General features: G+C 39.9%; 1 protein-coding gene across 1 annotated transcript in view; it reads right to left on the bottom strand.

Moving 5' to 3' along the window:
* COL15A1 (collagen type XV alpha 1 chain) overlaps positions 1-14,085 on the bottom strand; it is a 154,020-nt gene that overhangs the window by 53,645 nt on the left and 86,290 nt on the right. The window contains exons 13-16 of the mRNA XM_082479653.1: positions 13,600-13,725; positions 7,796-7,858; positions 5,328-5,363; positions 4,645-4,797 (exon numbers count right to left, since the gene is read on the bottom strand). Of these exons, the coding sequence (XP_082335779.1) occupies positions 4,645-4,797; positions 5,328-5,363; positions 7,796-7,858; positions 13,600-13,725 (378 nt within the window). The remainder of the gene's footprint in view (positions 1-4,644; positions 4,798-5,327; positions 5,364-7,795; positions 7,859-13,599; positions 13,726-14,085) is intronic.

Below are 14,085 nucleotides of genomic sequence, written 5' to 3'. Positions count from 1 at the left end.
GGAGATTTTCTAGGGCTTTGAAAGGAGACTACACAGAAAGCAGCAACCTCCTTCCAGCTCTCATTGTTCTGACTGTGACATTCCAAATACATGGCAGAACCAGGAGCTTCAGTTCCAAAGCAGCCAAAGAAATAAAATTGCAGGCTGCCATAATTATTTGTTTTAGCCCCAGCACCATCCCAGCCACGTGTTCCTATCCCTTGCCTTATGCTTAATCTAGAACTTGTCAGGCTGTTCTTTAAACCTTTTGGATGAACCATGCCAGCAGGTGTGGTGATTGAAATACATGGACTCCGATATGCAGGATCGAAATCAAAATCCAAATCAGCTTTATTAAGCAAGCATGCTCTTTATATACTTTTCTACCAAGGCCAGTAATTTTCTACTTTACTTGTTTACACCATCATGTACTCTAAAAGATCACGTTCCCACCAAAAAGGGAATCTCTCTTTCCTGTGAGCAGCACCTCCTTATCTAGGAGTAGCTTCACACAACTTCATCGTCTGCCAAAACAGTGCTGCATCTGCTTATTCCTCCCTATTAGTTCTACCACATGTAACCCTTTTTTTTTTTTGCCTCAGTCCCCACAAGTGGGAAACTGTTTGCTTGCTTTTAGCTGCAGTTTTAAATGCAGCTATGCTGGCTTAATTGTTTCCTTTTACTGAAAAGGGAAAATCTTGATTTCTTCGCTCCACTTTCCCGCTCACAGCCATACAGCCTTCATTTTCAAATTCGGTGCCATGTGTTGAATCCTCTTACTTTCCTGTGAGCCACTTTAAATAACTAAAATGGCAGAAAATACGCTACTTTTTGGGGGTGGGATGATTCTTTAAAATTTTAGTAAATTAAATTGGCTTGTGGAAGGACTAATGGAACACTGGATGTTAATGCATGTGAAGGGCAGGCATGTACCAGGAATGGCTGCAGATGGGAGGAGGAGCAGGAGCAAAGCAGAATCTCCACCTCTCTGACAACAAGCCCTTGTATGAGCTTATCATATTTAAAGGACCCATACTCCTTGCCTACTTAGCTTTCTGCTAGTTAGTGACTTGAAATGGCACAGATTACCATAGGTCTGATGCACTCTGGAGATGGTGTAACGGGAAGTGTGGACGACCAATTAGATCAGCTTAAGTTGCTATGGAATGACAGCCTAATGACAAAGTTAGAGAAAACATCAACTGCTCTGACTCCAGTGAAAAAGAGAGATCTCGTTCTTTTGCCTTTTTCCACCAACTCTGTGAGAGCCAAGAACAAGAGAAGCAGAAGGAGTGCACAGCTGAAATCATATCCTTCTTTTCGGGGACCAAGGTGGGACACACTAAGTCATCAGGTTGGCCCAAGTCCTTTCATGCAACTTCACCTCAATGTTATTTAGACTTTCATTTTGCTCTTCCATCAGCTAGCAGTGTATCAAAGAGCAACAGGAAATCTGCTGATATTCTGTTTGGCCTGTTTCACAGAATGACAGAATGACAGGGATTGGAAGGGACCTCTGGAGATCATCTAGTCCAACCCCACTGCCCGAGCAGGTTCACCTGCAGCAGGTTGGACAGGATGGCGTCCACATGGGTTTTGAACGTCTCCAGGGTCGGAGACTCCACCACCCCCCTGGGCAGCCTGTTCCAGTGCTCTGCCACGCTCAAAGTAAAGAAGTTCCTCCTCATGTTTAGATGCAACTTCCTACGCTCAAGTTTGTGCCCGTTACCTCTTGTCCTATCCCTGGGCACCACTGAAAAAAGTCTGTTCCCATCTACCTGGCACCCTCCCTTTAAGACTTTATAAGCATTGATAAGATCCCCCCATAATCTTCTTTTCTCTAGACTGCAAAGATCCAAGTCCATCAGCCTTTCCTCATAGGAGAGATGTTCTAATCCCCTAATAATCTTTGTAGCCCTTTGCTGGACCCTCTCCAGCAGTTCCCTGTCCTTCTTGAACTGGGGAGCTCAGAACTGGACACAGTACTCCAGAGGTGGCCTCACCAGGGCAGAGTAGAGGGGGAGGATAACCTCCCTCTACCTGCTTGCCACACACTTCTTGATGCACCCCAGGATGCCATTGGCCTTCTTGGCCACCAGGGCACATTCCTGGCTCATGGGCATCCTATTGTCCAGCAGGACTCCCAGGTCCCTTTCCACAGAGCTTCTTTCCAGCAGGTCAGCCCCCAACCTGTAGTGATGCATGGGGTTATTCCTCCCCAGATGCGGGACCCTACACTTGCCTTTGCTGAATTTCATAAGGTTTCTCTCTGCCCAACTCTCCAGCCTGTCCAGGTCATGCTGAATGGCAGTACAGCCTTCTGGTGTGTCAACCACTCCTCCCAGTTTTGTGTCACCAGCAAACCTGCTGTTGGTACACTCTATCCCTTCATCATCCAGGTCATTGATGAATATATTGAACGGGACTGGACCAAACAATGGCTACTTAGTGTAAACCACAAGCTGTGTTTCTTCTTCTTTCCGTTGCCTCCACTGTGCCAATATATTTTTCCCTTTAAGAAAGTGCTTGATGCCTGCTTTATATAACATACCATTGCTTTTGACATCTGCATGCTTTTAATGGGTTTGCCAGGTACCTTCTGCAGCTCCAACTGTTCTTTTGACAAGCATAAGTGCCAGCAAGCCCCATGCCATTTGGTTTTTGCACATAGCTGGTCACAGATGGTAACAAGTGCTAACAGGAATGTTTTGAAGAAACAGCCTTACAGTAATAAACAGACTGACAGCCAAAAGGTAGCGTTGCCCTAACGAACTGGCAGACCACAGTGCTGCCTTAACAGATGGTGGGTGTGGGCATCCAAAAGATCAGCTACAACTAGCAAGCCTGTTAACAGTAGTATTCCTCTCAGAAAAATTACAATCATGCCAATTCTGTTTGGACTAGATGAAGTTCAAGATGAAGCCAGTCTAGATATTGTTGCTGAAGTTAGAGCTGGGATACTTTTGTGTTTGTGTCCATAAAAGTGGAGTCTTCCAGTTTTCACTTTCTCCTGCTCATCTGCTAACTTAGCTTCTCTGAGACTTAGGTATCACATGTGGCAGAGTTTGGTCCTAAGTACCTACCTGCAGAGGAACTCTTTGTGGCGTAATGAGGCAACATTGTCTTCTACTCAAATAGTGTGAATGGGGAAGAGTGGAGAACCTCTTAACACTGGATCCTCAAGGGTCACAGAAGATGACTGTAAGTCAGAGAAGCCATCATCCTGGACTAAAACTTAGACCACGCCTAGGATGAAGATGTGGTTTACCAATAGTCCTCATCCTGAGACAAGTACATATTTATTCAGGGGAGACACTGTACCAGCCTAAGTTAATGCAATGGAGTGTTTGTAGGCTTAGACTTTATGCTGTTCTTTGATAACAATTGCAGTTCTTGCAATAAAGAGCTTGTGAAGTGCTGGGGAGATTTTTTCATCCATTGAAATCCACTGACATAAGTTGACCAGTAGTGTATATTGACCAGTAGTGTATATAGTACAATATTATTCAGTCAGACATCCAAAATTAGAATATGTCTCTAAACAAGCATGAGTGGTCAGCTCTGTACCTGGAGTTCTCAAAGTGTCTCTAGAGTAAACAAAAGAGAAAGGGGTACTGTAGATACTAGGAGAAATATGTGTGAGTAAACTGGTATCTTTTAAACACCACCACTCTACTGCAGCAGTTGTACAGATGGTCAGTAGTTTTGGTCAAACATTGCTGACTACTCTGATGAAACTGCCCTCAGTTTCTATGCAAAATGTCCTAGGACATAAAAACCTGAAAAACCTGGAAAGAATTTTCTGGGCCAAACAGATAAATTAGAAATGAAAAATGCATGGAAAAAGATAAAAAGGGAATCTCTTATGTGAATATTGATGCAGGCAATTTGTCCACAAAGATGTTCATGCAGCACCTCTAGTTCTTGAACCTGAGTGTGCTCCCTTTGCCTTTCTGTACTGTGAAGCCACTTTCTGCTACAAAAAGATTGTCTAAATGAGCAGTTATCAGATAACATGTAAAACTCATCCAGATCTTGTAATTTAAAGTGATGAAAGTATTATTTTCAGAAAGAGTAACATCTGCATTTTTTTTTTAATTGAACAGTTTTCTTCTGAGTAGAACAGACCATGAGGTCAGAAATGTCCAGCAACTGTCACTGTATTTACATGTTACATAAGTGAGATGCCCAGACTAAACTTGTGGCCTCAAGAATGACAGCAGGGGAAAAGTCATAGCTTAAGGGGGACCTGCAGTTCGATTTTAATTAATACTGTTGTGTATCTATGTATGTTTAAATCATTGCTCTAAATTATTAACATTAAAAAGTGCTAAAGAAGTTTTCTCTTGTAGTACAGTATTTGAGTATTTTATATTAGCAATGATAAAAGCATCAAAAATAACACCTGAACACTGTTACTACTGAATAGTTTCATGAAAATTGCCTGAAGAAATCCATTAATTCTATGGCCTAAGAATGATCAATTATATGGTCAAATGAAAAGGAATTGTAGGCTACTCTTAGGCAAATTTCAGTCTAGAACAAATGACTCTATCTGTTATCAATTCAACCTTAAATAGCTGTGAAATATACCAGTGATTACACTGTCCTTCCTCTGAAAGAAGTAGATCCATAGCTACAACAAACTCCATAATGGCAAAATACCTCAAATCCCAAACTGTAGCTTAGTCCTGGGGGTCCAGGAGGTCCAGGGGGCCCAGGGGGCCCAGGAGGTCCTGGTGGTCCAGCTTTCCCAGGAGACCCAACAGCACCAGCTTCTCCTTTGGGGCCTATTGATCCAGTGACTCCAGTATCACCCTAAAATAAAAGGTCAGTCTGTTGGTATACTGAACATGCACAAGTAGATGCAAGTAAGTAGAATCATAGAATCATAGAATGGTTTGGGTTAGAAGGGACCTTAAAGATCACCTCGTTCCAAACCCTCTGCTGTGGGCAGGGGCACCTTCCCATAGACCATGTCGCTCAAAGCCCTGTCCAACCTGGCCTTAAACCCTTCCTGGCGGGGTCATCCCCTGGTCATCTTCGCGGCTCTCCTCTTGACCTGCTCAAGCAGGTCCAAGTCTTTCTTATGCTGATGCCCCAAAAGCTGGATGCAGTACTCCAGGTGGGGTCTCATGAGATCTGAGTAGAGGGAAGAATCACCTCCTTTTTGACTCCTGGCCAGACTTCTTAGAGAAGTACTTTGGCCAACTGGGAAGCCAAGTTTGCCGACTTCATTAGGTTTCACAATAGTAATCTTTTAGACTTCTCAGCCTTTTTTAGTATCATGCTGTATTAGAATGATACTGTTATCCTATAAAGACACTGTCTGTCTTTTTTTTTTTTACCTTTGGACCAACAGAACCAGGCAGACCTTGATCACCCTGTGAAAGAAAAACAATCCTAATTACTTACAGTAAGAGCATTAGACAGGCAACAAAATCACATTTATGATATTTTTGCTTAATTAAAATACCCACAGATTTCTATGTTATTTAATTTGATGTCATAATGTCCTTTACATGAAACATTGGACATCTTAGTTAAAAAGAAAACAATCTGTAATTCAGGAGTTATAATCACAAATGAATAGCTCTGGTCTGGTATGCAGACAGGATGCAATCTTGCATTTCAATTATTGCTGCAGATTTTAAAGGTCTGGAACACACAGAATTAAGCATTGTGGGTCACATCTTCATGTTTCTGAACTTAAATGTCAAAACCCTCACGGTATATAACAGAAGCAGAACCTGATCCCACACAAGTTGTCTAGGGCACCGTTCCAAACAAGGAATATGATGACTAGTATGATTTTAAGGCTTCTTTGCAGCAATCAAGATATTTGATTTGCTTTTTTGCCCTTTATTTAGATACTGTTTTTTCCACTTCTCGTTCATAGAATAGACAGAAAGCCACAGCACGCAAATACTTCTTTTCCAAATTGCACTGAATCTAATGGAATTAATTGTTATATTGGCAAGCTCCTGTCCTTACTCATTTAACAGAAATATTGCTTGAGTAAGTCTGAAAAAAATGAGTAAGCACCAGGAGTAAAATGATAACAATATTTTCTTCCAAAAGTAATAGCAAAAAACCACATCAAATTTCACCCCAAGGAACAGAGTGACTTTACTTTCAGTGCATCCTGCAGTTTCTCCATGTAATCTTCTCTGGATTAATCAGGAATAATGATTAAAAAATAGATATTGCAATTAAATCAAGGTTTTCAGAAAAAATGAATAGGAAAAAATTTTATTATAGCAAGATGCTGGGGATTGTATTGAGCAGGTGCAAGTATGTGGTGCTCATTTCTAATTAAACTTTTATCAGATATACACAATGAAGAAAACAGGCCCAGTGGAACAAAATATTTGAGATTTTGTCCTGTTTTTTGAGGATTTTGCCCTTTTTGAAAATTTAATATTTCTTCCAATTACTTCCCTTTCCACACCAGTCTCTTCCTATAATATATGATTCAGGTTCAGTTTATTTCAGCTAGAGTACTTTCTATTCTTAGACTCCTTCATGTAAAACACATACCACTGATTACAACGGACACAAGTTTTGGATAGCTGCTTTGTAACATACATACTGTATTTTCTGACCACTGCTAGTTCCCATGTATCCAGTTGTTATTCTTCAGTCTCCAGAGGAGATTTAAAAAAAAAAACCAACTTGTGATTTTAAAAATAAATAAATAAATATCAATATTCTGGCCATTTAAGACTTGCCTTTTCATTTCCCTTACAGTATGTGAGCTTTCAATGTACACTTGGGAATCTACTTCCAAGTTCTTGTGCATGAAGTGTGGTGTAGAAACTCACTGGAGGATGAAATTTTCCTGTAGTCTTTGCCTGTCTTCTGCACACCGTTCTTGAAGTGGGGTGCAAAAAACTCACTAGCCGTCATTAAAGGGTTATGATGATATCTTTAGATCTGTTGACCATGCCTTTGTCTCTTTTTTGCCAGACTAAATGCTTTGAGCTCCTTCAGCCTCTCCTCATTAGTCATGTACTCAAGGTCCCTGGCCATCCCCATAGCTCTCTGCTGCACCATCTCTTGAAGTGGGGTGCAAAAAAAATGTATGCAGTAATTTGGGGAAACTTAAAATGAGTGGCAATTTTGCAACATGTAGTTTTTGGTTCTATAGCAACACAAGAAAATCTAGCTGCTTGACGCTATGATTTCTTGCTTTCATTTACCTGTTCCCCACTCCTCCCCTTTTGCTAGCCATAGTGCTTATCTGATCATGCATGAAGCCAACCACTGCAGCAAGGCAAAAGACAACTAAATAACCCTTTGCTGCCATGTTAGGATGCTGAAATGTCTCATCAAGGGGTGAGTGAAGGGCGGAACTGCCACAAATGTGGGGGTGGGATGTCATAGCTGTGGGCAGCACAGTGCAGTAGTCAGCAGTTAAGGCAAATATGGGCTGCTGCAGAAGTGCACAAAACTCGATGTCTGTGCCAGTCTGGAGTAGCTGGAGTTCTTTATTTTCCCCTACAGACACACCAACATGACTGTTTTTTTTTACTGGCAAATCACAACAAAGTAGCTCATATTGCATTTTGAATATTGCATGCTGCAGAAAATGAGACTGTACCCAGTAGGAATTCTGGATTTCTGAATATGGCTTTTGAGATGTGTTCTAATAAGCCATTAGCAGCTGGATTCAATTAAAAAAATACTGAAACTAGCCAACACTGTGTTGCAGGGAAAACCATCCATTATTTCTACAGCCTAGCACTGGCAAATATATTCCACTGAAGCAGGAGCAAGAAAAGCACTTGCTTAGAAAAGAAAAGGTTTAACTTACCTTTTCTCCCTTCTGTCCTGGTGGGCCAGCCACTCCATCAAGACCAGGAGGACCTTGAGGACCCTGTAGATAATAGTAAATCTAAAGCAGATACCACTTGAGAGTCCTCTTCCTACCATATGCATGTAAGTATTTTGGACCAACTGATGATACAGCATTGTAAAAGACTAACATGTAGCACCAAGTAGCACCTAACACCATTAAGTTCCAACATTTGTATTTCTTGCCTTCTGAGGGCTTGCCTTTGTATCAAAACAGTATTTAAATAGATTTAAATAGAAAACTATATCAAACAATCACAAAATAATAAAAATAACATAAACAAACATAATGTAAATATAATGTCCGCATGCAAAATAACGGTGCTATCCAAGCAGGTTTTGACAACACTACTACAGATGTGATGGGATTGAAATCCCCACGCACTTCAGCCATCAACACTTGGCAATCTTAGTGTCAGATGAGAGCTAGCCGAGAATAATATGTTGGTATTGACAAAGTCAGAAAGTGGCCCAGGTTTTCTGTGTGACGCCTCACTTCAGTTTTGCCAATTTCCTGTGTTGCATCCATGACTTAGCACAGATTTGAGTGAGCAGCCAGGCTGGGAAAAACTGGCTTTGTAGCATCAACCAGTCAATCAGTACAGGTATTGAAGTCCAGCCCACAGCAACTATACATGCAAGAAAGGGAACAGTTACACGCATATTTGCATGCCCTATGTTTTTAAAATTAGGCCTTTAATTAAATTTACAGGTGTGCATTCTGGCCTCTGAGAACATTTTATCCATTTATTTATTCATCTGTTTTGGGGAAGGATATAAATGCAGAAGGAGATAGAAAACATTCTTTTTCTCTGATGTTCTCAGAATGGTCACAAAGTCCTCATTTTCCCTGCTCTCCTTACTTCTTCCCCCTGTTTTTGCCCTTTGGATCTATGTCATAGAATAACTAATTGATTCTTTTTAATATTAAAAGGATCAGAAGTATTTTCAGTATGTTTCAAAGATTTTCATATTGTATTTTGCCATGATTACATAGACAGAGGAGGATTAGAAAAGAGGTTGGGCTAACAACAATAATTGTTCTAAACTTTAGTGACTATTTTCCCTATACTACTTAGTAATTTTAAGTTTCATTGCTCTAAAATTGCTTATTTGCTTCACAGCTTTTGAATAGTCTCTCTTGTGCAGCTAGCAAGCAGCACTTGATTTGTTATTCACTTCAGGGTGTCATGTATTTGTGAGCTACTCTAAAAAAAGAACCATAGAAAATATTCTTACACAATGCCCTGAGGCAATTTAACTCCATGTAGCATTTAGAAAACATGTATTTAATCAGATCAATATCACATCAGTATCAGATTCAATGTGGAGTAGTTAGTGAAGTGGTATTTCCCGCTACAGAAGGCAGCCTTTACACAAATATTTCCAAAAGAAGAGATATTACATCACAAATCTCTTGATTTAGCAAGGACTTAAGCCTGCACACAACTTCAAGTTGGCTAGTCTTCTGAAATTAGGATTCACAACTGAAGACCTTTAATTCCACAACTATTTCAATGTGTTACTGAATGAGGGTTCCCATCCAAAAATTTCTGCTGTCAATAGCTCTCACTTAATTTATCCAGAGCATACAAATCTTTGGAGGGTTACAGTTTCTTAGGTCATCCGAAAGTGTGGGAATGCATGGGTCTGTACTGTTAATGGCTGGAGTTTTCCTTCAGCAGCCTGCAGACTTGTCATGGTCTGATTCTTCTGAAAATGTACTTTGATACTCTGGTTAACATTTAACTTCTACTTCTTTAACTGCTATGTTTCCCAGGAATTATCCTGAAAGTGGACAACAATGCTTTCTGTTGCATCAGAAAAATGACTGGCTACAAGTACTTAATATTATAGCCTGTGAAATCCTAGATTGCACAACAGGGAACACATCTTTAAAATAGAAGTTGAATCAATAAATATTTCTCCATCTTCTTTGAATTCTGTTTACATTACTAATTTATGATAAATTTTAACAAAATGTCCCAGACTATTCTAGTTACTTTATCTTCTACGGATATAGAAACAACCACAGTCAGGATGTTGATAGTACATTTTGAATAGAAAAGATGCTATTATAGGCCTTTTAATCTAACACTGTACTTTGTCAAATGCAGCAAATAAAGCATTAGGGTAACTGTCTATTTTTCAAGACTTTCCAATGGATTTCTTTGAGGATACTCTGGTTTGGAAGATACTGTGGTTCTGAGAAATGTTGCCAAAATGGCTATTTTCATTACAGGTCTCTGCAGGACTTTTTCAAACACTTGATACTTTCCTATCTCCCAGAGGATGTGATTTTTTTTTAGGTTTAACCCAGCCATTCAGTGACTAGATATGGCTAGAAATAGCTTACCTTCAAACAATTAAAATCCAAAGTAAGGTAATTAATTGATTGAAAACAAGGAAAGGCTGGCCAGGCACTTAATTTATGTAATAAAGCTATGCCTTTTTTCTGGTTATATTCTAGAAGGACTTCTGTTCATGCGTAAAATAAGACAAAAGTTACAATGAAGAACATGCCTAAACCACTGCAGTGCCATGGTCTTTAGCACTTGCCATTCTCTTAATCTGAAGTATTTATAGCACTTATTGGGAAATATATATGTCACATCTTAAAAAAAAAATCCACTTCAACAAGTTTGTTATTACTCTCCAAAAATATACTCTTGAAACGTTATTGGAAGTCTAACAACACTGGATATCCTCCTCACAGTCAGGTGAGAATCTCAGCTTTTAAATGAATTAACAAGTTTCTAGCCTTTTTGGTTACAAAGAAACACACCCACAGACATGAAAATGTGTTTGTCAGAGATAGCAAATTTCACAATCCAAAAAGCAAATAAAAAGGACTCAGTCTCATGACACTGATCTTATGAATTCTCAGCCAAGCTTACGATTTTAGGGAAATAATAACCTGACAATAAAGAAACAAATAAATAAAACAAGTAAGCAACTCTGTCCTGGCGTCAAGAACTGTGATGAAGACAGCAACCTATCCAGTGCTGGTCTGGTCTGTATTCATGGATGAGTTCCTCGTCTCCTTCTTTCTCTGCCAGGGAGGGAGGGCTTGACATGTTGTAAAGGAGTTTGATGGCCTGGGCCACCAAAATTTCTCTTTTGCAATCAATGCAGAAAACATCCAGGAAGGACTGATGAGGATGCGTATGGCAGGATAAGCAGATCATAAGGGAGGCATGCTAGGAGTGTGGCCACTGTGCAGGACACTGGAGAGCTGCTGATGGTCCACCTACAGCTCTTTTCAGCTAAACCATGGGCTCTTCAGGCCTTAATCCCTTAATTAGATTAATTAAGAATAGGAAAAAATGAAAAATGGTTTCCTGCTCTTATAGGCTTTATGTTGTTAATACCAAGTTTCCTAACAATTAATGGAGCAAGTGCACTCTCAATACATCCTTTTGTCCTGCTCCCTATATCATCTATACAAGACACTTGTTTCCTTCCTATTCATTGGGATTTTCTTCCAAGGAAACCATGCCGTAGAGGGATGTATGTGGAAAGGCATTGCAGACCTATCCTTTTATGCTATCAGGATATGACAAAGTTAGCAATCCAAAACACAGAAGCCCTCTGAGGCCCTACAGCTTAGACATGTTTAATGAGATGGAAACCGCTGGAGCTCCAGGCATGTTTAAGGCTTTTTCTTGCAGGATATGTCAGCAGTGCATTAAATTAGCCTTTGCAGGTTGTCATTGTTGTTGTGGCAGCACGAAGTTCAATGCAGGGCAGTCTTGTTGATTTTGTGGCTGGCAGGCTCTGAGCTCTATGCTGCTGCATGAGCACTGTTGACTACATCCATGATTACCTGGAGTCTACAAGAACCTATGCTACTGTAACTGCAGGACAAATGTGGCCTGAGTGCATCTCGTTGGATCAGAGGCTAACTCTGTAAACAGCACTGAGAACAAACCATTGAGAATGCAGAACACAATCTTACCACAGTTATTGTATAAAACCATTGAAAATTTCTAGAAAGCAAAGAATAACAGAAGAAAGCACAATGTTTAGAATACACTAATTCAATAAATGTTTGATATTTATTTTCAAATTTAAGTCAGCGACACATTTCTAAGGCGCTGGACTAGAACTGATAATTATGGTGCAAGCCGGTTGTCAAAACTCCTTTGCATATACAGAGGAGGCCTTTGCTGAAACATGTCAGAGAAGCCTGGATGACAAATACTGCTTCTTGAGCCTAATTCTGTGGGACCAGATTATTTCACATGGTCAAACATATCATTACCAGGCCAGAATCACTAACTGCCTTATCAATCACCGGCAAAATTGTAAAACAAAAGGACATTTCAGTTAATAAGCAAGCAAATACTCAAAACACAGCCAAAGCACTTGAGTGCAGCAAATGCTGAAACTGTGTGTAACTCAACAAAACAGTAGTCCATGTACAGCTACATCTTCTGCACTCTGTTTATCACAGCTTTCATTTAGTGAGGTTCATAGGGATACAACTTATTCCAAGAGTTAACACTCTGAAATTTTGAAGTCCAAAAATTACCCCAATTTCTGACCCGAGTTGAGCGAGCACTCCATCTTGCAAGGACCTAAAGCTTGGACGAACAAAAATTTGTGATGCTTACACTTTCTTGCAGCATGAGAGTATGAGACCCAGCTTCTGACAGAAAAGGACTAGTTTTCAGGATAGGGCTCTGAAGTATTGGATGGAGGTACCTCCTTGCAGATATAAGTGAGCTATCATATATACAACTCAGGCTCTTCCCAGTGTTTCCTACTGGCTAATTCAGGGTACATACATCCTCAGCTCTTGGTTTTCATTGGCTTCCCATGCACGTGGTTCTTGGATCCCATTTTAAAGATTTTCAGGTATTTAATTCTTCTCTGCACAAAAGATGCTGTGTTCCACCTCGATGGCCAGACACTTAAAATTTTCTGTACCCACTTTTTTAGATTTTGTATTAACTCTCAACTTGGTTATCCTCAAAAAAACCCAGCACAGCTGAGATGCAGTGAGATCTCCTCTTTAACATGTGTCACCAATATACTTCTTTAATATATGTTAATTACATCTTGTCAGATACAGCAATGGTGACCCACTTTGAAGGTAATGTGAACGTATAGATCAAATCTAGTCCTGAGAACAGCTGCTACTGATGGATGGTTTATAGGAAAGATGGGAACTATATTAGTAAATATAGTTCCAGAGAGGATTCACAGAGCTGACCAATGCTAAAAAAAATGGTTTTCTTTAATGACAAACACTTTACTGAGGATTTGTTAACAAATAAGTAACACTTGAACCTTTTTTACAGTAGAACTGTATTTCACATGTCCATAGGAATAAGTATTTCTATGTAGCTGTAGAAAATGAAGGAAGACAGTTCCTGAAAGAGGAAAATTCAATTTATGCTAAAAAATCTCTGCAGATTATGTAAGTGATTTGGAAAACTTCATTGTCCTGAAAGCACTACAGGAAAAATAATCCTTAGCTTTATTCAGTATTAGTAAAAGCATCCTTACTTCTTATTTATTCTGGTACAGGTTCACCAGAGTCTGTCGGCCAAATGTACATCCTGCTGTGGTGTAATGTGTTTTGGTTAACTAGATATTTATTTTGTTATTTATTTTTTTTAAAATGTGCATAAAATCCAAGTTCTTAAATTAAAAATATTCTGCAATATTATTAAGAATTATACAGACTGTAAGCCTTAGAACTTAGTGTTGTAGGACAGACACAACATTATAGTTTGTGCACAAAAGAGTACTCACTTCAGGGCCTGGTTCACCAGAAGCTCCATCTTCCCCTGGTGACCCCGGAAGTCCTACACCTGAATTGGGTGCTGGCTTTCCTGGAAGACCAGGCAGTCCTGGAGGGCCTGGTGGCCCAGGAAGACCCTGGATAAATCAGCAGAATTGTTAGAAATGGCCCTAGCCAGGTACATTTATATACACATGGAACAGGAAAAGCTCACACAGACTGTTCAGGTTCATAAAACTCTCAGCTTGGATTACCATCCCCCTTCTGCTTCCTTAAGAACCAATTAATTTTAGTTTCACAGATACACTCCTTACATAGGGTCACACTGACCTCCTCCATCCTCGCCCTCTGAATCGTGCCAGCTCATGGCACGCAACAGCAAGCAGGAAATTACAAACAAAAAAATTCTGTATCAGCTCTCTGTAACCCAGTGAAGACCTTAGAGATATTCCAATGATCAACCTAATGTTAAGAAATTTAACCAAAATGAAATCAAG

This window comes from Vanellus vanellus, assembly GCF_965231255.1.
Source record: "Vanellus vanellus genome assembly, chromosome: 2".
NCBI classification, from domain to species: domain Eukaryota; kingdom Metazoa; phylum Chordata; class Aves; order Charadriiformes; family Charadriidae; genus Vanellus; species Vanellus vanellus.
The sequence above is the reverse complement of the archived record's forward strand: the minus strand, read 5'-3'. Positions and strand labels throughout refer to the sequence as shown.